This window comes from Neolamprologus multifasciatus, chromosome 20 (genome assembly GCF_963576455.1).
Source record: "Neolamprologus multifasciatus chromosome 20, fNeoMul1.2, whole genome shotgun sequence".
In the NCBI taxonomy this organism is placed as follows: Eukaryota; Metazoa; Chordata; class Actinopteri; order Cichliformes; family Cichlidae; genus Neolamprologus; species Neolamprologus multifasciatus.
Window position 1 is genome coordinate 14,255,932 of NC_140458.1, and position 22,935 is coordinate 14,278,866.

At 40.0% G+C, this 22,935-nt stretch overlaps 1 protein-coding gene across 3 annotated transcripts; it reads left to right on the forward strand.

The window, feature by feature from the left end:
• Positions 1-3,215: 3,215 nt before the first annotated feature.
• LOC146494636 (dystroglycan 1-like) lies at positions 3,216-15,378 on the forward strand. 3 transcript variants are annotated; one of them, XM_085145016.1, is made up of 3 exons: positions 3,216-3,678; positions 9,732-10,298; positions 11,393-15,378. In XM_085145016.1, exons 2-3 carry the CDS (start codon positions 9,876-9,878, stop codon positions 13,697-13,699), a joined length of 2,730 nt encoding a protein of 909 aa, XP_085001142.1. In that variant the 5' UTR covers positions 3,216-3,678; positions 9,732-9,875; the 3' UTR covers positions 13,700-15,378. The 3 variants fall into 3 exon arrangements, with proteins under 3 accessions (XP_085001142.1, XP_085001141.1, XP_085001143.1); XM_085145015.1 differs by having other exon boundaries at positions 3,216-3,549; XM_085145017.1 differs by having other exon boundaries at positions 3,216-3,391.
• The last annotated feature ends 7,557 nt before the right edge of the window (positions 15,379-22,935 follow it).

Consider the following 22,935-nt stretch of genomic DNA (forward strand, 5'->3'; position numbering starts at 1 on the left):
GTCAGCTGATTCTTAATCCTCTCTCTTTCTCTGTGCTCACACATCAAGAGTCAGACTGATATGTGCAATCACATGAAAGCCCCTCTGCGGTGGGCCTATCATGGTCTAGTAGACTTGCAAGTATTGTTGTGTATGTGAGTTGAGACAAAATGAGAGCCAGGCGATGCATTTGCAGTGAAAATCCCTCTTCTGTCTTGAGTGTAAACAATAAGATGAGAGAACAGCAACTATTAGTAAACACTTGCATTCCTATCACCTGACATTGATATAATTGATTAATTATTGTCTGTGCAGATGGTGTATTAATTCAATTTTGAGACAATTAGGTGCAACATGCCTATAAAAAATAGATTCTGATTACAATGACTGTATTATGTGGTGTGATGTGCAAATTGTAATCTGTGATTTAAGCAAATTGTCCCATAAATTTGCTACGTGATGATGAATTCTTTATGCACATATTTCAGTGCTAACTCCGAAAGAATTAAAGCACAGATGCACATTCATTACAATGTGCATTAGATAAAATATTGTTTTAAAATACTCAATATGCTACATGTACTCTCAATTAGATATGCAGCTAGGCAGCTGCAAGAGAAAGCCTTTAATTAAATCCATCACATTTTCAATTCGTTTCAATTCAGTTCAGCTTCTTGCAGTGTTATCTATTCTGCTAATATACAATGGCCACGTCAGAGCACTTTATATAGTATGATAATGTTTTATTGTATCGATTACTCATAAAATGTCATCTGAGCTTCAACAACTGTTCCAAAGGCTACTCGGAGTTAGGCATTCAGTTAGCATATTCTTCTGACAAAGTATGCTATTCTCAAGAAAGATTGGTTAGTGCAGAGCAAGTCTCAGTCACCGCAACCTAAGACTTAGCACTGTAGAGATCCATGAAGCTGGAAGCGGTTATGAAAGGTCTATATATAAAATGGTATAATAATAAATCTGTCCAAAAGCTGAGAAAATTTACCTAGGAGTTGACACCTTGCAACGATTGCATTAAAGAGGTAAAAAAAGAAACCAGTGGTAAAAACAAAACAGCTCAGGTGGAAAGGACTACAGAAATCTCAAAGGTGAAGCACGGAGGAGGAAGCGTTGTAGTTGGGAGCTGCTTTGCTACCTCAGGGCCGAAACGCCCCTGAGATCAGTGAAAAAACGTATGTATTCAAAACTTGTTTAAACCAATTTTACCAAAGAATCACGGGGCAAGCAGTCCATGACGCTCAGGAGAAGTGACACTGCAATATCTGAAACCACAGAAAGAAAAATTAAACAAAAGTAGTTGGAAAAAACAGGAAATTCAACCCACTGGTGATGTAGTGTCATCAAAAGATAGTTGCACAATTAAAAATATTGAGGAACTGAAATATGTCTATATTGAGCAATGATCCAAAAGTCTCATCTGATGAGGTAAAGGAGGAATCAGTAAACGTGTGAGGTTTTTCCTGGTAAAGGAGATTCTATAAGTTACTTAACTGAAGAGTGCATTTTTTTCTGCAGCCTGCACAGCTGGTAGCAGGTTTACTAAAGATGTGAAAAGTGCTTCATCGTATTTTGTTTTTCGCCTGTATTTGTGAATATATCTAATAAATCATGTTAATGCTAAATGGTTTTTTTAACATGTTCTTGCAGCTGTATATACATGTTGCCTTTCGGGGGTGAACAAAGAGTCAAAGCGATTCGGATGACTGACATGTCTGTGAACTATTACAGACAGCTACTGTTTCTCCATCTTAAAATTCTCCTCATGGCTGCCAAGGGTTTTATTAGTATATGAAAGTCCTTTCTTTGTTGCCATAAACACCGAGTCAATTTTTTTGCTCCAAGATATTTGTGCAATTTATTTTTTATCATTATTTATGATGATGACATCATGTAAATGGAACTACATATTTCAGGCAAATATTTTCTGCGGGGTAAAAGACATCTAATCATTTGTTGGCAAAGTGAGTAAGAATGCCCATTTTTACCATTTTATCTGGCAGTTTTATTTGGCAGCTTTATTTGGCAGTATAATGACATCTATAATTGTTGTTTCATTTGAAGATTTTTACTGTGCCGCTTGCCTCTTTTTCAACACCGACTGTCAGTCTGGAAAATGTTCCCTTTTCTTTAAACTTTCCTTTCGTCTTTTAAGTATTTTTCCCAAAAGAGCTCATGCCCTATTTAAAACCATAATAATGCAGGCTTAATGCAACCAGTCATTCGTACAGGCTCAAAGATCTTCACAAAGGATTGCCACCATCTTTGTGTTCCACCTATAAGAGGAAAGGTAAGAAGTTGTCAAGGTGAAGAAAGGGGATTTTAAGGAATTTTATGCAATGCAATCAGGCAGCAGCTCAAACCATTGCTAAACAAATCCACAAACCAATACTGACCTTTTTCCTCACAGCTCTAACTGGTACAGGATTTTATATATTTGACATTTGAAAACGTCACACGTTATGTATCAGAAACTTACCAAGGATGCTTTAGCAATAAAATGTTAACCTAGAAACACCTAATTCCTTTAAACCTTGGACTCATAAACAACCACATGCATGCACCTTGTGACTAATATTACAGCTGCCCTCACTCAGGAGTCTGAGAACAAAAAAATCACTCTTGCAAATGCACATTGGTGAAAACCTTGCGCGCACACACAATACCCCACTTCCAGCTTTTAGTTTGTTTTGACGATAAGAATGTGCAAACACGGACTGTATTTCTACCAGCACAAACAGAAAATCCGTTTAGCTGTTAATCATTTCAAAACCCTTCTTTGAACAAATATAACCTCCAGACCACGAGTGAGCCTTAAAATATCTGACCAGTTTCCAGTGAAAAACAAGCATATCTATCTAAACTGTTGCCGCAACAGTTTAGATATTTTTGCCAACTCGTTGCAATGACCCCATAATATTTGCTATAAAGCACAGAAAGAAAGTCAAATATATCACTTCAAGAGTGTTAGTTAAAAGGGTACATTCACGGCAGAACAAAAGTACAAGTGGGAATACCTGCACTTGCCTTTTTAATCATCATCAGAGAGGCACATTGTCATAAAAATAAAACAAAGCTCTGCAGGGAAATACTTGCCCTCACTGAAGTTTGCATCGCAAGCAACACTGTGAGGTTAGGTTACTGGAAAACTTGTGTTTTGCTGCATACTGTCCTGCATCACTTTATTCTGCGTTCACCTGCACGTCTCCAAATAAAAGGGAGGTGGAGTCACGCTGGTACACACGATCGGCCTCAACCTGTAGACCTGTGTAAGAGAAGGATAGAGCGAGGCAGCCGGGGAGGGGTAGCAACCGACATAATTACAACACAGAGCTGTGAAGTGTCTGTAGACTTACCAACCCAGAGGGGAGACATATGTTACCTTGACTGTGCCCAGGTACCCTATTCACACGATACTAGACTTTTTATTTTTTCCTCCCGTGGCGCTCAAAGGGAAGCGCATGTTTTATGGCATTTGAGAAGTCTTCGCTGCGCTCTCAGGGTAGAAGAGGAGACATTACGGCGCGAGTTAGCTAACGTTAGCTCGCTAACAAGGTCAGTTTGAATTTTGGGGTTCCGTTGCTTTTTCACTAGTTCACTAAGAAAAACGTTTGCCTCGTCGTCTTTACTTAAATGGGCGCATTTTGTAGAACTGGCACGAACTCCTCTCGGCCGACGAGGCAGGTAAAGAGATATATTTGTCACCACTATACTCTACTGCTGTTAGCTTGTTAGTTAGCCCATTCGGTGGCTACCAAACCCCGGTCCGGTTCTTCGATTTTAGTGTTTGTGAGTTGATGTATTCGGACGGGGGCTTATGGAGCGTGCTGCCATGCAGCCTAGTTTTTGTCGTGTACGAATTTGAGATTAGCGGCGTTTATTTTGTTTAATTTTTTTTTATTTTCCGAGAGCGAGAGTCGGGCATCTGTGGTGAATGCCCCAGCAGCAGCTCGCTGCTCTGGTCCGCCTAGAATAGAACAGGTGCATCCCTGAGCTAGCGATGGACGGGCTCAGGATGGCACGCATCGCGGCTCCTCGATTATACGTTTACTGCAGTTTTAGAGGCTTGTATTGCAGTCAAGGTGGAGTTTATTTACTGCGGGTTGCCAAATGGTTTATCAAGGTTGAACGTCGTAGGCGGCGTTGTCATTTACAAAGGCCTCGTCTACCGAGCCCGACGGAAACGGGGCAAAGGAAACGGGGCCCGGTAGCCAACGTTTAGTTACTTAGCTGACACTACCTCCAGGGCAATAACTGGCTACCCAAAATTACTAACAATCCTATAAACATGTAAATTAGGTGTTTTAACTAAACGCATACACACACACACACACACACACAAATAAAAAATAAGCGACCGCAGTATATGCATCTGTTACATCGCTAATTTCCTTTTAGCCTGAGTGTTTTTTTTTTCCTCTTCTTTTTCTTTCTATTAAAGCTGGGTGAATATCGAATTTTGACGTTATACCAGCTTGTTAGCTTCGCTTTAACCTTGCTTTGCGGGTTGTAACCTCACAAACATCAGTAGTCTCGGCCATAAATGAATTCTCACGACTGAAGGAAAATTAATCAGTAACCTAGATCTGAACAAGTACCAATTTCCAGATTAAAATATATTTGGCTAGTTGCTGTTTTTCTCCTGAAACTCCACTGCGTCTTTGTGCATGACAGAGCTGTGAATTCATTTACAGAAAAAAAAAGTGTGATTTGACTTCCTGCGTTTGACAGCATACAGTAGTTTTTCCTGTAGCGTTAAACGAGTTGCTCGCAGGTCACCACGACAGGTTACACTTTGACTCAGTCAAGGCCGATTTTGTGTTTTCTTTCCACATTATTTCATTACTTTGTTGGACAGAGTGGAGGGCAACACAAGGGAAACATCCAACTGCAAAGCAAGCTTGTCTTGTGGATATGTTTGTTATTCAGCTCATGCACTATCTAGAGGCTGCTGGATGTGGTACGTCAATTCAATTGGCCCAGAGTGCCACTGTGCATCGGAGCCCTAATTATTTTTGATGGTTTTCAAGTTTTAACTACTGTTGAACTGCAGACTGCATGGATACCACGGCTGTTAAACGGTGTCGTCGCCCCACTAGTGTGGGCCTCAATGTGAAATGGGCAGAAATCACCCACGCTCAAGTCTGTGTCATTGCTTTGTTTACCATAGTTTTTTTTTTTTAAAAAAAGGCTTTATCATAGAAATGGGGAGGTTTTGATGTTTTCAAGCATTTATACAGTTGTCATAGGAACATGATTTGTTGTAGCATATGTATTTGGCTCCGCTATGTGTATAAAACAGAACAATTTAATGAGGTTTGGGTTAATGCTGGGGTTTCGAAAGTATCCTTTAAATATTTTAAGGAGTATATGTAACTCGGCCCCAGTGCTGCTACAAAGAAAATTTGACTGTAACAATGGTGCATAATTATACTCTTTTATGTGCAATGGGAAAGGTAATTAAGCCAGAATAGGTTTTATTTTCTTTTTGAATGAGCGCTTTGATGAAGAACACTTTAGTTTATTTTTGATATATTTAATGATTTGAACACCAGAGACCCAGGCTTCATGAGTAATCTCTTTATAAAACAATGTTTAGATTGCTGGGCTTTTCCTGAAATGACACATCCTAATTAGTCCTGAGGATTATTCATCTTAAACACACCCTGTTATGCACACATTTGAATTTTAAAGCCGTTTAGTTGTTCATTTGAACAGCGTGTTGGAACACTACAAATGCACATTGATTTGAAACGCTTAATGTTTCTTAATGAGATGTCGTTTGACTTTTATTTAAAACTTCCTACATACTGAACGTGATTAAAATCTAGGTCACACTGTGGAGAGCTTACTTTGATGCTCAGATGTCCCCCCCCATTTGTGTGTGGCAGCAGCCTGAGGTGAGGTGTGGTGCTCAGTCTAAATAAGGCTTATGGGTGTAAACTGTTTTCATGGTAATGTTTGTGTTTTACATTTTGGACACAGATGGATACACAGCTCAAGCAGTACCTTTTGTCTTTACACTCAGCCTGCATGTTGCAGTCAATTCAAGATGTATGTGTGTTAAAGAGACTGCCTGGGTTTGGAGTCAGAAGAGAACTGGGGGAGAGGGACAGGGGATTGAAATCCCACTGAACTGACTCAGATAAAAATCCCAGATAAGCAACATGTTTCAACCTGGTTTATGTGTTAGGTGTGGTGTGACTCAGTACTCTTTTGCGGAGTAGGCGCCAAACTTCATATTTGAAGAACAAATCCATTGTGTTCATTTTTTCTTTAAACTAGTGTTTTAAAGTGCCTTTGTGTAAATATATTTTGTATATAAAATGCTCCTCCTCTGATATGTCTCTTCAGCAAGCTGGCGGGGGATACAGGATGTGAATTTTTCTTGTATATTATCATTTGCCCATTTGGCAGTGTAGTTGTAACAGTCCAAATCAGAGTGAGACACACCATAAACAAAAGAGGAAATAAAGTTGTGCTAGTGTTGGATGTAATCTCACTGTTCTTGTTGGACTTTATAGCACAGGGAAGGTTGTTTTAAAGTTTCCTTTTGTTGATTAGAGTGAAATGGGGTAACTCAAACTCTCTCACTCTAAATACTGTGTTATCTTATCTTAGACATTCATCCAACCGCAATTGGGAGACAGGGTAGTTATGCTTGTAACAGTCTAGACATGCAATTTCAGCAACCTCAAATACGACCAAATTTACATGTCAGTAAATTTATTACATTTAGGTTTGGAGTTTTTGTTGTGTTGTGTTTTTTTTTTGTTCCATATATAAACCTAAAGCTTTCTGGTAATTGTAGTATATGTACTTGGAGTTGTTCATGTGTGGCTGTTTAGTGCCCTGATTAGTTGTCACATGGTATTAGCTCAAAACAAGCAAACAAAAATAGTCTTATATGTAATGTATCTATATATCTGTATAAATTGAGGGTTGTCCTCTCTTAGTCTCATTGGGGCATTGGTTGACTTGAAAACTACTGTAATGTGCACTTGTTGTAAAAAGAACTTGAACAATCTATATTTAAAACGTGGAACAGTAGTTGTTGGTTGTAACATTTTGACGGGGTAACAGGAAAAGGGTATTAATTTGCCACAAAAGTAATGACAATATTTCGAGCTACAAATTTTACAGTAATGTAAACTGTTATTTTCGTAATTGGCTTTTCTGAAGAACATTTTTTAGTTACTTAAAGCAAATCACTAAAATTAAACATTTAATGTGTTTAGAATAACTTAGATCACAAAGGCAACACGGTATCTTTAGTCAAGTAAATATCCCATCCAAATGCCTTCTTAGTTGCAGGGTGATATTATAAAGGTTATTATATATGTGCATATATATTATAAATGTTATTAACACCTTAAAAAGAGGTGTTGGCTTAGGGATGTTCCAATTTTCTCCTTTTTTTTTTTTTTTTTTTTAAGCAGTGACATGAGCAAATTGATAGAGGTCTGCAAATAATGTGCAGGATTTGCTGTTTCAGTTCCCTCTGAGATTCTGATCACTCCCACCTGCAACATTGCTTTCTATTGAAAACCTTCCAGTAGAGAAAATACATCCATTCAGCTGTTTAATCAGCTGAGTTAGAATACACAAATTGCAAATAAGGCTTAATAAATGGGTGTAAGGAGTTTAGGGGGAGGGGGGGGGGGATAACAGTAGGAACTAAGAATGGGTACAAATTTTATAGGTTGTCTTATTTGCATAAAATTGATCAACCAGGTGTTTGAGTGTCAGTGATGTAGTAGCAAGTAACAGTTATTCTTAGGAACTATCCATCCATCCATTCTCTTCCACTTATCCTTTTCAGGGTGGGGGGTGAGCCTATCCTAGCTTTCTTAGGGCGAGAGGCAGGGTACACCTGGGCAGGTCGCCAATCTGTCTAACACACAGCCACAGACAACAATTTGCACTCATTCACACCTAGGGGCAATTTAGAATTACCGATTAAACTAACCCCACTAACTGCATGCCTTTGAACTGTGGGAGGTAGCCGGAGAGAACCCACGCAAACACGGGGAAACATGCAAACTCCACACAGAAAGACACCGGCCTGATGGTGGAATTGAACTCAGGACTTTCTTGCTGTGAGGCAACAGTGCTAACCACCGTGCAACTATAATTTCTTTTTTCTTTTTTTTTTTCTTCAAAGAGATTCAAGTTTAAATATGTTATAGATTGTCTTAATGCTTTTTAAAGGAGAGCGAATAAGGGACACAATCAAATCTGAACATTAGAGTTATTGCTGCTGCATTTCAGTTTACAGGTACACCATAGTTTCATGCATGGATGATTTCAGTAATGATTACTTTTCATTATGTTCATTAAATTTAATGGCTTATTGCAAAACAATAATGCACAGCCTGTGCTCCCACCAATGTAAAGTAAATACTTGTGTATATATTTTGTGATGTGTTCCTGTGAGTTTCCTTTCATTCCTTTCCTTTCATTGCACGGCTGCCCTTTTTAGTTTTTATGCGCTTTCTTGTATGAATCATCCCGGTAATATTGTTTTTATTGTTAGTTTTTTTCCAGACAGCATAAAGCATTGATAAATGTGCAATTTATGTATTAACTGTTGGTTTGTTTTTCTATGGCTTAGATTAAACATAAAGGGATTCTAGTGAGGGACAAGTGTAGCCACTATTTGACAATATATTGGAGTGTGTCTGTTGACGTCATACATTGTGCGAGTTAAGCATTAGGATTCTGGGCAAACGGCTGACCCTCCTGTGCCCATTTGAGTGTTACAGGATTGGGGTTGGCTAGGTCAGCACAATGGAGACTCTAATTCCAACCCCAGGGCATCTAATTAAAATTTACAACAAAGACAAACAACCTTTGACACTCCTTCATCTCATGAGGCTCACTATAACTCAAAATGGCGTGGCATAGAAGTAAAGATCATTAGGTGATCAACTTTTTTTTTTCTAATAATGTATTAACATTATTTTACATTGTTATTGAACTTTTTTTTTTTTTTTTTTTAAAAAAGAAGAAGAATGCATTTGGGAACTTACCTGAATAATGTTGTGGCTCTAGATTACAGTGAGAAAGCTTAATACCGTTTCAAATCCTTTTCATTCACTAGGCCATGCATAAGACTTGACAGTACTTGACTCCATGGAGAGCTGTAAATTAAGATGTCAGACATTTAATATATCAAAAAAACTTAAAAATTGTTGACGTTTTACACCATAAACCGCAGATTTAAAGTTGCATAGCTGTAATTTGCATATCAATAAAATAAGACAAATAGTGTTTTGGGGGTTCTTGGCAGAAAGTGAATTTTTTGGATTGGCAGATGTGTAATGTAATGGGCATTTGTGGTGGTTTCAGTGTATTTTATGAGATATGTCATTATGTATTAATTCTGGGTTCCTTCTTAAAAGCTGGGCTGTGGACCAGTGACAGAGTGAGACATTGAGTTTTTTTTTCTGTTGCTGATTTAGCATTATAAATAAATGGAAAAATGAAGTGTCATAGCAGATCCTTTTTATTTTCCACTGAGCAATTTTTCAGGAACCTCTACTGTGTAGTACATATATTTACACCAAGAATTATGGACATTAATATTAATTGGTAAACAAGTGCCAAAACCCCCACCATAATAGATGTCTGCAGAAACTACCACGCAACCTATAATAATAGATGTATGTTTACACTGATGTTTTTATGTATGTTTCCACTTTGTTGCCCTCATTTTTTTTTTCTTTTCTATATAGCCAGATGTCATGGCTGTCTAGCAGGCTGCCAAAGATCTCTTCATGGATCACAGAGGACAACAAAGAGAAACCGCTGCATTTTCAAGCATAGCCAATCACTAAGGAATCTGACTGTCAAGCATATCATCAGATTGACTTCAGTGCATGTGGCCTCTTCAGTTGTTCATAGACATCTGTTGGGTAGCCCAAAGGCCTATTGCTATGCACTATAAACGGAGAGACATGAGCTGCGGGGATGCTGGGGGGAGCAGGCTTATTTCGTGCAGGACTATCCCTCTGATAATGGGGCTTCTGGCGACCCTGACTCAGGGCACAGTACCAGAACAGCAAGAGATACTTGTGGAGATGATATCTGTGGAACTAGAGGCATCCATGCAGTCCTCTGTGCTCTCTGAGCTCAACGCTGCAGCATCCTTAGTTGGTGAAGGGCCGCCCACAGCTGTCCCAGATTCCTCTGCAAAGAATGAGGGAGTGCACACCAGTATCCCTGACTCCTCAGCAACTGTGGGCCAGGTGTTCCAGTTGAAGGTACCACCAGGACGTGCCCATGCAGGCTGCAGTGTGCAGGTAAAAAAAAAAAAAAAAAAAATCATTGAGATGAATCTAATGGTGATATATGTGGCATGTTATTAATTATAAATTAACATTTTTTTAAAAAATCTTTCTCTGTGAAGAAAAAAAACAATGTTGCTGTACAAATGGTAACGAAAATAGTCTATACTAATAAAGTTTGCATAGTAGATTTGAGTTCCTTTTATTTGTTGGAAAATAAAAAATGGAAAATAATTCCTCTTCAGTGTGGATGTAGTGTAGGAGGAAAAAAGACAACTTAATTTTTTTTTTCCCCTATAAGGTTAAAATTCATTCTTATACTAAACTAAATGAAAGCTATATAGAAAAGTGTGTTAAATTTTTGTTTTTTCTGGGCCTCTAATGAAAGCATAACTGAACTTAAGTGTGGTTGAGGAAACAAAATTAAACACATTACCTATTTTTTGTTCTGAGTCTTGTCTCTCTTTTCTTCGCCTTGAATTTCAGTCGGTGTGGAGATTTGTCTTGTATCCCATTTACCCTTCAGATTTGATCACTGTATCACTGCTGATTGAAGCTGACTTTGTTGCAATTTGTTCAAGTCAGACTTACGAATGAGATGAGATTATTATTGGCCCAAGTGGTGATGCAGAATGATATCCTGTCATACAGTAATAACTCAAAATGATGAGTGATGACTCACAGTTCTTATTATGAATAGACGCTCACTCGGCTTCCTGTTCATGTTTGGAAGGATTTGATAAACTGAACTGAATGACAGTCCCGTTTACTGGCAGCTTGTTCAACGTGAAATATTTAAAAAAAAAAGAAAGAAAGAAAGAAAAAAACATATATTTTGATGCACAGGTTTTCAGACAAGACTATGAATCTTCTAATTACTACTTCAAATATACTTGTCTGTCTTTGTTCTGTGTCATAGAATTTAATCTGCTAGTCAGACCAGGTAATTTTGATATTACTTGAATCCTTGTATATTTTTAAAGTAATTTGCAGCTACTTCTGATATGGAGCAGTCAATGAATGTGCTCAATTTTTATCTCAAAATTATCCTTGTAGTAAAAAAAAATAGTAATGACGTGTTTTGTTTTTTTCCTGTTTCCCTCTTGAAGCTCACCGAGATGGGAAGGGAGACTTTACCCTCCTGGCTATACTGGGACAGAGAGAACTGCATTCTCAGAGGTTTGGCTCTGGAGCAAGATAAAGGTGTATATCATATCATGGTGTCAGGTGAGGAGCAAAGTCAGAAGACTAGTAGCCAAGTATTCCCCAGTACAGTCTTCTCTATTGAAGTATACCCAGAAGAACGAGCAGATACTGAGCCACCCCTAATCACACTTCAGTCTGATATTGGTGGCCTGCAGCCTTTCACCTGTGGCTCTGAGGAGCCTGTCACTGTCCTTACTGTCATCTTGGATGCTGACTTGACAAAGATGGTTGCTGAACAGAGGGCCAGCTTACTGGGCAACATGAGGAAATTCTCTCATGTGCCACTGGAACACATGAGGGTGGTCCCTGTTGTCAACAACCGCTTATTTGACATGTCTGCTTTCATGGCTGGACCAGGAAATGCAAAGAAAGTGGTGGAAAATGGCGCCCTACTGTCATGGAAAGTTGGATGTGCTCTTGACCAGGGCAGCGTTCCTGACATTAGCAGTGTCCAATCCTCAGCAAAGGATGGGACTATGTCAGCTAGGCTGGGCTATCCAGTGGTTGGCTGGCACATTGTTAATAAAAAGCCCCAGGGAGTCAGACGGGTCAGGCGGCAGTTGTACAATACTCCTACTCCAGTGCCCTCCCTGCTTCCTCCAACTATTAACCAAGAGCCATATTCACGTGTTATTCCCACTCCAACATCACCCTCTATCGCCCCAGCAACTGATAATTCTGCTCCACCTGTCAGAGGCCCTTTGCCCCTTCCAGTCAAGCCTACCATGAGGGTCAGGGATCAGATAGCTCACACACCTGTCTTTGGACCTCCCCAACCCACCAGAATACTAGGAACTACAAGCACTATCCCCATTCAACCTACCATGACCCGGCCTACTTTTGTGGAAGCTACTGCAGTGCCAACACCACCAAGCACCACTAAAAAACCCAAGCCCTCTTCCACAAAAAAACCTAAGAAACCCAAAACCTCGACTCCACCTCCCCGAGAACCGAAGTCCACAACTCCTAAACCACCTAGGCGCACAACAGCTCTCTCTCTTGCTCCGGACTCTAATACAACTCCAGAGATCCGCAACCCCATTGATCAGGTGACTGCATGGGTGGGAACATACTTCGAGGTTAAGATTGCTGCTGACGCATTTTATGACCGAGAGGATGGTACTACTGATAAGCTGCGTTTGACTTTAAAGAAGACACCCAGAGAACCAGTAACTGAAACATCTTGGATCCAGTTCAACAGCACTATCCAGCTTTTGTATGGCCTTCCAGAGGAGCAACATGAGGGGAATCATGAGTATTTCATGTTAGCCACTGACAAAGGGGGGAAGAGTATCATGGATGCGTTTGAGGTTAGAGTCCATCGCTGGTCTAATAATAACAAACCTTCAGTAATGTTTGCTGCTCGTTTTCATGGTGACCCCACCACTTTAAGCAATGATGTACATAAAAAGATTCTTTTGACTAAGAAGTTGGCTTACGCCCTGGGAGATCGGAACAGCAGCACAGTGACCTTAAGAAGCATCACTAGGGGCTCAATTGTTGTGGAATGGACCAATAACAGTCTCCAGCAGAGTCCTTGTCCAAAGGACCAGATCACAATTCTCAGCAACAGGATTGCTGATCCCCAAGGAACCCCTAAAGCGGTCTTTATCAAAGCCATGGAGCCTGAATTCAAACCCATTAACATCTCAGTTCGTGGCACCAATAAATGCCAACGATACACATTCATTCCACCAGGAGAGGTGCCAATGCCTGAGCTTCCTACAGCTACGCCTTCACCTGATCCAATTAAGGGCACTGATGACGTTTACCTGCACACTGTCATTCCTGCTGTAGTAGTAGCTGCCCTGCTGCTCATCGCTGGAATCATTGCTATGGTTTGTTACCGCAAGAAGCGTAAGGGGAAGATGACCATAGAGGAGCAAGCAACTTTCATCAAGAAGGGCGTTCCAATAATATTTGCAGATGAGTTGGATGATTCAAAGTCACCACCGTCCTCCAGCATTCCTCTTATCCTCCAGGAGGAAAAGCCCCCACTTCCTCCTCCAGAATACCCAAACATGTCTGGCCCTCACAGCACCCTGCTAAACCAGGATCTGTTGGAGGAATATTCAGTTTATCAAGATGATGATCCTAATGCCCCACCTTACCAGCCTCCCCCACCATTTACTGTGCCCATAGAGGGCAAAGGCTCCCGCCCTAAGAACATGACCGCGTACAGGTCACCTCCTCCCTATGTGCCTCCCTAACGCACACCAGGGGCTTTGAGTTTTGAAAGCAGGTGCAATCTAGGGATGCTTGTCGAATTACTACACGAGTAATTTTACATGTTTAATGAAATGGCTTTGACTTTATAGAGAAGCAGGCAACCATAATCATATATCTCACCAACATGGATAAGACAATACATCATACAATTCAACTACAGGCACAGGGCGAATGGATGGAAAACTGTTTAATTTTTCTTTGTCCTTCAGATCTGCTTTTGACTTCTTACATTTTTTTTTTTTTTTTTGTCTGTTCTTGCCAAGAGGAGTCAATTTTATCTTCAATGATGTACTATTTCTATTGTATAGAAAATAATAAAGAAGCAGGAAAAAATGAAGCCCACAGGGCCGTTGAGCAGATGTCACCATGACAACAGACTTGAGGCTCTTCCTCACAATGTTAATCTTTATGAGTTCTATATCACTCTTATCTGTCTTTTCGGCTAGGTTTACTAAGATTTTGCACCTGTTATTTCTAGAGGGGAATGAAATCCATAATGCCAAACTGAAAGCATGAAACATTTTATTTACACAAAAGATTAGTTTGTTTCTTAGACATGAGTCTTTCCCTGTTCTCTTCTATGCTTTTTGCCTCCCTCTCGACAATAACATGCAAATGTTGCACTTATGCAAATTCTTGTTAAACCTTGCACTATGTGTCTTGCGCAGAACCGAAAGCATTACGTGGTGGTCGAATGAGGAGGAGAAGAAAAAAATATATCCTTGAACTCATTACATGACTGAAATTCCTCTGGTACTAGATCACAAAAGAACATTACACTGATCACGCCTGTTGTAGCTGTAGCCTAATTAAGTTACAAAACAAATGATTTTATTTTATTTTTGTTCATCTGTGCCACTGAATCTGCCTGTGAGATGTCTGCGGTCACGAGGCAAACCTTGTAGGGATGCTGGAAAGATAACAAAGGGGCCATAGGAATGCTGTGCTTTAGAACAGTATGAGAAATGGAGACATACCCGATGAGTTGGATCCACTGTCTTATATTCAGTTGGTTTTGTTGGTGTGGGGGCGGGTGGGTGTAAGAGTACTGTATTATCACTGCTCTGCCTCTAGGTGTTGCACTGTTATGCTTAGTGCACTGCCTGTTGTCAGTTCAGATGAGGCATGGGGACAAGGGGATGTACATAATTGTGTGCCTGTGAAATTAAACCACTCCATAATGTCAGTGTTTTATCAGTAAACCTAGTCGGGGGGGAGGGGGCAGATTGGGAAATTATTTTATTTTTTAATTGTATGTCTAGATTTATGATCACAATCATAAAAAAAGACTTTATAGTTTGTGAGGGTATAAAATGTTTACCTGCCCATCACAAAAGAAATTCTCAATATGATGGGGGATCAAAGAAACCACTATAATATGTGAATTATGTACATTTCATATCTGATATCACCATAAGAAAAAATGGTTAAAAATCTAATGTTTTTACTGAGTTTTTGATACAGTCTTAAACTTGTTTTATGAAAATATATTAATAAAATGTAATACTATTTGTAAAGCCTCAAAGATGGTGTAAAGTCCCATTTATTTGAGAACATGGTGCAGCATTAAACATGTTTTCAATGATGATGTGTCTGTGTGTATTACAGGGGAGATAAACACAACTTGTGACAGAAACTAAAGACTAGTTCTTATATAGTGCTTTCTATATCTGAGTACTCGGAGAGCATGATACAACATGCCTCGTTCACCCCTATTCATACAAGCACTTTTTTCTTTCCATGCTTAAGTGCTTTCTATCGAATATTCATACTCATCAGAGAGCAACTCGGGATTAGGATCTTGACCAAGGATATTTAGAATGCACCAACCTTCCGATTAGTAGATCAATTGTTTATATGTACTTTATTATTACACCTCTCTAATAGGTATTCAGCATTATTTTATTATTGACATAATGGCAAAAAACAGTTACTGCAGTTTTGTCAACTGCAAATCCATGATGTTAAATTTCCCTTTCCACCGCATTCCAAAGCTACACTATTGGATTGCGATCTGGTGGCTCTGGAGACCTTTTGAGTACAGAGAACTCACTGTCTGATGATGATTTGAGCTTTGTGACATAGTGTGTTATGCTGCTAGAAGCAGCAATCAAAAGATGGGTACACTGTGGCCATAAAGGGATGGAGATGCTCAGCAACAATACTCAGGTAGGCATTTAAACGACGCTCAATTGGTGCTAAGGGCCCCACAGTATGCGAAGAAAACATCCCTTGCATCATTACACCAACTGCAGCCTGAATTGTTCATACAAGGTGTGATGGATCCATGCTTTTGTTGTTTATGCCAAATTCTGACCCACCATCCAAATGTCTCGGCATAAATTGGGACTCATTAGACCAGGCAACATTTTTCCAATCTTTTATTGTCCAGCTTGCTTTAAAATGTTCCTTCAGTTTCCTGTTCTTAGCTGACAGCAGTGGCGCCCAGTGTTTAACCCATCTCCTGTGTTCAGAGATACTCTTCTGCGTACCTTGCAACAAATGGTTTGCCTTCCTGTCAGCTCAACACAGTCTGGCCATTCTCCCCTGACCTCTGGCATCAACAAGGCATTTTCTCTTTATCAGACCATTTTCTGTAAACCCCAGAGATGTTTGTGCAGGAAAATCATAGTAGATCATCAATTTCTAAAATACTCCAACCATCCCATCTGGCACCAACAACCATCCCACATTCAGAGTCACTTCAATCACCTTTTTCTTACCCATTCTGATGCTCAGTCTGAACTTCAGCTGGCCATAGTGTCCGGGTATTATTCTGTCTTACAACAACAGCTGAAAAAGTGGTTAAACTTCAGGTTCTGAATATGTCTACATGACTGAATGCATTGAGTTGCTGTCATGATCAGTTGATCAGTTATGCTAATGAGCAGTTGAACAGATATATACCTGTTCAAACCGTCATTGATTTGCACGCAATCAGTGACAGCTTTTCTGCATTTTGACTTAAAGTCGAGTTTGAATTTGAGTCAGCGGAGTAGATAATGGTACAGTCTTAAAATGTTGCCACATTCTTGACAGCGTTTACACAAGCATGCTACATTTGGCTCCTGTAGTTGGCTGGGTTTGCAGCATGAGCTATGCCCTCTTTGTCGTAATAAACCAAGCACACAGCAAGCAGCCCCTGCGAGACGGTGTGATATTTTAAGAAAAGGGCTCCCTTTCTGTGGCATTCTGGTGGGCAGTTTTTCTTTTTTTAGGCTCCATGCTCCTACGTCTCTTGGAGAAATATCAATAACAATGACTAATATCTGCTTTCAAATTCTTTTAGTATAGAGTTGTTGTTACAATGGCTTATTCAAAAAAGGTCAAAAACAGTTGACATGCTGCCGACCCATGCTGCTTTGGAAAACGTATATTTTCAAATTACAATACATGACATTTTGATTGGTTTTTGCGTAGTCCGAGAAAAATCATTTAACTGTGAATTGCTGTGAAACAACATGGCAGTGGTGTACACTTGACATACTTTATATTCTTCTATTTCTTTAGATAACATTACAGAGAAAGAAAGACTGCTTTTATTTTTTTTAGAAAGGACTTATTCCCATAACTTGTTATACGTAAGTCATGTATCTGTAGCAGGTGAAGGTTTATGCAGAAAATGTCCATGAATTTCAAAAACTACATTATAAATTTCTTTGGCAGTTCTGTAATTATGCTCTCATTTGCTCAGTCTCACCAGTCTCTATTACACATAATTGATCATTATGAGTTGAATTATGTTACAAATTGAAGGTAATAATCATTTATCAGTTAGCCAACAACCATCTAACTGTGGGCGACTGATTCATTTACAGGAGATATTAGTGGCCAGCACTTAAAAGCTCTGTTTCCTCCAAGCACTAACTGTGTGATTGAACACTGCACAGATTAACCACAGCATTAAAACCCCTGACAGGTGAAGTGTGTAACACTGATTAACTTATTTCAATGCAATGTTATGTTAGAAACTTGGCTTCTGGCACTAGAACAGTGGATGCTACTTACCTACCACCCACCTAAATATTGTTGCTTGCCAAGCGCTCTACTTCAAGGCAAAACCACTGCCTGATGGCCAGACACTGCACCTCACAGCGCTAAATCGAAAACTGCTGAAGGATCATGACAGAGAGCCCAAGAAGTCCAAAATCCCCAGATTCTAATCGAAACAAGCTCCTACAGCGTGCACCTCGGCAAGCCCGACGTTTTCGTGGATGAGGAGAGACCTACACAGTATTAGGCAGGTGATTTTTAATGTCGGGGGTGTATTGTTTAAATATGAAGACATGACACCTCCTCTTGCAGTAATATTAGCCAGATTGAACTTTTATTAACTTAAGAGCATTTGTACACCGTATGGATCATTAGATGACCAAAAACAAAAAAAAGGTTTTAGGCTGTCAAGTGTCACCGGAAGCTCTTCAGTACACTCTGCCATTGAGTCTTTGAGACTTCTATCCTATGCTTCATCAGATAAAGACCCCAGTGACTTTTCTCTCTGACGGGAAAAGTAGATCAAAACTATTCCGCCAGAAGAATGCCCTCCTTTGCATTATAACACATCCCCTTGCTGTAATAGTTTTTCCTTTAATTTGTCTGACTTTTTTTTTTCTAATAGTTTTGAGAAAAAAGTCATGACCCCAAAAAAAAAAAAAAAAAAAAAGTGTATGTGTATATATATATATATATATATATATATATATATATATATATATATATATACAGTGGGGCAAAAAAGTATTTAGTCAGCCACCGATTGTGCAAGTTCCCCCACTTAAAATGATGACAGAGGTCAGTAATTTGCACCAGAGGTACACTTCAACTGTGAGAGACAGAATGTGAAAAAAAAAATCCATGAATTCACATGGTAGGATTTGTAAAGAATTTATTCGTAAATCAGGGTGGAAAATAAGTATTTGGTCAATAACAAAAATACAACTCAATACTTTGTAACATAACCTTTGTTGGCAATAACAGAGGTCAAACGTTTACTATAGGTCTTTACCAGGTTTGCACACACAGTAGCTGGTATTTTGGCCCATTCCTCCATGCAGATCTTCTCAAGAGCAGTGATGTTTTGGGGCTGTCGCCGAGCAACACGGACTTTCAACTCCCGCCACAGATTTTCTATGGGGTTGAGGTCTGGAGACTGGCTAGGCCACTCCAGGACTTTCAAATGCTTCTTACGGAGCCACTCCTTTGTTGCCCGGGCGGTGTGTTTTGGATCATTGTCATGTTGGAAGACCCAGCCTCGTTTCATCTTCAAAGTTCTCACTGATGGAAGGAGGTTTTGGCTCAAAATCTCACGATACTTGGCCCCATTCATTCTGTCCTTAACACGGATCAGTCGTCCTGTCCCCTTGGCAGAAAAACAGCCCCATAGCATGATGTTTCCACCCCCATGCTTCACAGTAGGTATGGTGTTCTTGGGATGCAACTCAGTATTCTTCTTCCTCCAAACACGACGAGTTGAGTTTATACCAAAAAGTTCTACTTTGGTTTCATCTGACCACATGACATTCTCCCAATCCTCTGCTGTATCATCCATGTGCTCTCTGGCAAACTTCAGACGGGCCTGGACATGCACTGGCTTCAGCAGTGGAACACGTCTGGCACTGCGGGATTTGATTCCCTGCCGTTGTAGTGTGTTACTGATGGTGACCTTTGTTACTTTGGTCCCAGCTCTCTGCAGGTCATTCACCAGGTCCCCCCGTGTGGTTCTGGGATCTTTGCTCACCGTTCTCATGATCATTTTGACCCCACGGGATGAGATCTTGCGTGGAGCCCCAGATCGAGGGAGATTATCAGTGGTCTTGTATGTCTTCCATTTTCTGATGATTGCTCCCACAGTTGATTTTTTTCACACCAAGCTGCTTGCCTATTGTAGATTCACTCTTCCCAGTCTGGTGCAGGTCTACAATTCTTTTCCTGGTGTCCTTCGAAAGCTCTTTGGTCTTGGCCATGGCGGAGTTTGGAGTCTGACTGGTTGAGGCTGTGGACAGGTGTCTTTTATACAGATGATGAGGTCAAACAGGTGCCATTCATACAGGTAACGAGTGGGGGACAGAAAAGCTTCTTACAGAAGACGTTACAGGTCTGTGAGAGCCAGGGATTTTCCTTGTTTGAGGTGACCAAATACTTATTTTCCACCCTGATTTACGAATAAATTCTTTACAAATCCTACCATGTGAATTCATGGATTTTTTTTTCACATTCTGTCTCTCACAGTTGAAGTGTACCTCTGGTGCAAATTACTGACCTCTGTCATCATTTTAAGTGGGGGAACTTGCACAATCGGTGGCTGACTAAATACTTTTTTGCCCCACTGTATATATATACACACACACATACACACATATATATACACATATATATATATATATATATATATATATATATTAGGGGTGCAACGATACTCGTATCGATATTGAACCGTTCGATACAGTGCTTTCGGTTCGGTATGCATATGTATCGAACAATACAACATTTTTAATTTATTTTATCAACTTTCCTTCTGACGGTGCTGTCTGTGTTGAGCGCTCAGTGGATCTGCGCTTGACAGTGCAGCCTAGGCAGAGTAGTCGAACACAGATTCACTGAGCGCAGGGCAAGCTAGCGAGACAGAAGTTAAGCTCTCCTTGCAACATGGCAAATTGAACCTCCCCCACCCTCATTCAGATCTGGCGTTTGGAACTATTTTGGTTTTCATGTGATGTATGACCCTGAAGGTAAGCGTGTCATGGACTAAAGTAAAACAGTATGTTGGATGTGCCACGCAATGCTCAATTACATGGGTGGGAACTAGTGCATTAGCGCAGTTAGAACGTGTTGGCTGTCCAGCCCCACACACGGGGCAATCCGCGGTAGCTCGTTAACGGAGATTTGCCGTGTTGTGGCGTTAACCTCATTTCAGATTAACGCTGACAGCACTAGTGGGAACACAACGAATATGACTGCACATTTACGCCGACATCATCCTAGTGCAAAGACAAGTGGAAGCAGAGAAAAACAACAAGCAGGCATGCTACAAACTTTACCGGAGTCAGCGGTTAGCACATGATTCTCCTTATGGGGACCTGATATGTTTAATATGCTGCTGAGAATATAGCCCAGAAGAAGCGTATATTATAGCTTTTATTTTGGAAAGAGCCATTCCTCTGTAATAAACTCTCTTTTCCAAAGATGAGTGATTCCTCAATCAGATACAGGGCTCGCAAAATCGCTAGCCCGACGTCCCGGGGCTAGCGATTTTTCCAGTCGGGCTGCCCTGCCCTGCCCGTTGGCCTATCGTAGGAAGGAAAAATATATGTCAATGCTTTTGCATTCTTTCGGAAATGTAGCTGGGTAATTATGTCATTGGCATCGGTGAGCCACTGTGAATATGTGACATATTGAAATCGCATTTGAATTTGCGCTTGTTTTTTGCTTTCACTTTGCAATCGCGCGAACTGTGTATAGAGAGCGACAGCACTGATCGGTGAGTGATGATAATTTGCGCACCAATTCCTCTGACATCATCTTATCAATCGTTAGCTTACTATGCAAACATGACAAGTGAAATCTCCCGCAGCAAGCTTAAACATGTGAGAGGTTGATCGCGCAGAGAATCGCTGAGCGTTAAGTGAGTGCGTGTGTAAAAGCAGCAGGATACATATTTTAGTTCTGCTGAGCCAAATAAGACAGGTCAGGGTGAAGAAATGACAGCCAAAGAAAAGCTTACCACAAAACGGAAACTTTATGACAAATCAGACTATAAGGCAAAAAGAAAGTGCAGCTTTATGGTTTCATGGACAAAATAATTTCTGTGGCTGCAATATGACGAGCTAAATAACCAGGTCTGCACATAAGTGGTCCGCAGGTGCGTATTCGCTGTCAAAATAAAAAACGCGCACAAGATAAGAAGTTGCAACGCGTGTTTGCATACATAAGATTTTCTGGAGGAGGACAGACATTTGTTTAGAACTCTTAAAGATGTCGAAGAAGCTCCTTTAAGCAGTTACTTTGGTGTTCCTCCACCTCCAAAGAAATGTCAGAAGGAGTCCAAACCACAAAAGAAGCACGTATTCTCGGACAAGTGGTTGCAGGAGGTGAGCTGGCTTCAAACAAATGATGAACGCACAGAGATGTGGTGCAGAATGTGCTGTGAAAATTTAATAAATGACAAATTAATAAAAAGGCATGAACATTTTTTTGTATCGAAAAAATATCGAACCGTGACACCAAAGTATCGAACCGAACCGAACCGTGAATTTTGTGTATCGTTGCACCCCTAATATATATATATATATGTGTATATATATGTGTGTATGTGTGTGTGTATATATATATATATATATATATATATATATATATATATTCAGTGACACTAATCTTCTTCACCTTGTAGTATTTAGTTTTATCTGAATGTATTAAGAAAATTAATTCACTTGGGTGAATTTTCCCCTATTATTCATTTTGGCATTATGCCTTAAAGATTGCTCAGATATTTTTAATGACTTTCTAATGATGGGAATTTTAAAAACTGTTTACCAAACCATTAACACCTGCAGGATCGCCTCTGGCTTGCTTTGTTCAACACGACCAAACATATGTCGCGTCTAGATATGCCGTTATGATAACACACCACTGTGTTGCTGAGCAGTAAGAGTCACAGTTTCTAATATCAGCAGCTCTGGAGTCGAGGAAAGGCACAGAGGACAAGAACAGTTGTTTGTAACTTTTCTTTTACTTAAAAAGAAAGAACTCAAACTGGACCTTGTTTGGTAAAATGAACAAATTTGCTAAACATGGTGAAGGACTTGAAACAAAGGGATAGCATGTTTGCTTTCTATTTATACTCCAGGTGAAGACTTACCTAATTGCTACAGCTGAGTGATTTGATTCTAGAAATGGAGCTGAGCTGATCAATAAATAGATGTAATAGTAGGGTACATCAGAATGTGGAGTTGAGGCTATTTTATACCCTGCCAATCTCTCACTTCATCAGCCTCCCCCACTGCACTCATTAATAATGTACCTGGAATGAAAGTTAATGTATGTGATGAAAAATGTATAAGCTCGTGAAAACTGAACTGACCTTTCAGTTGTTGATGTGTCTGATGCACTTTACTCGAAAACCTGCTGTTGCGGTTGCTTTGCAGCTCTTCACACAAAGCCACTAATCTCATTTATTTCTGAACTTTTCATTTCTAAAATGAGAAAGCCTGCAGCTGTAGAT

What these genes read in the sequence shown, in the direction of transcription:
- LOC146494636 (XM_085145016.1), top strand. Translation starts at nt 9,876, where the DNA reads ATGTGGCCTCTTCAGTTGTTCATAGACATCTGTTGGGTAGCCCAAAGG. An exon ending in ATGCAGGCTGCAGTGTGCAG is followed by an intron (nt 10,299 to 11,392) that starts GTAAAAAAAAAA and finishes TCCCTCTTGAAG; the next exon opens with CTCACCGAGATGGGAAGGGA.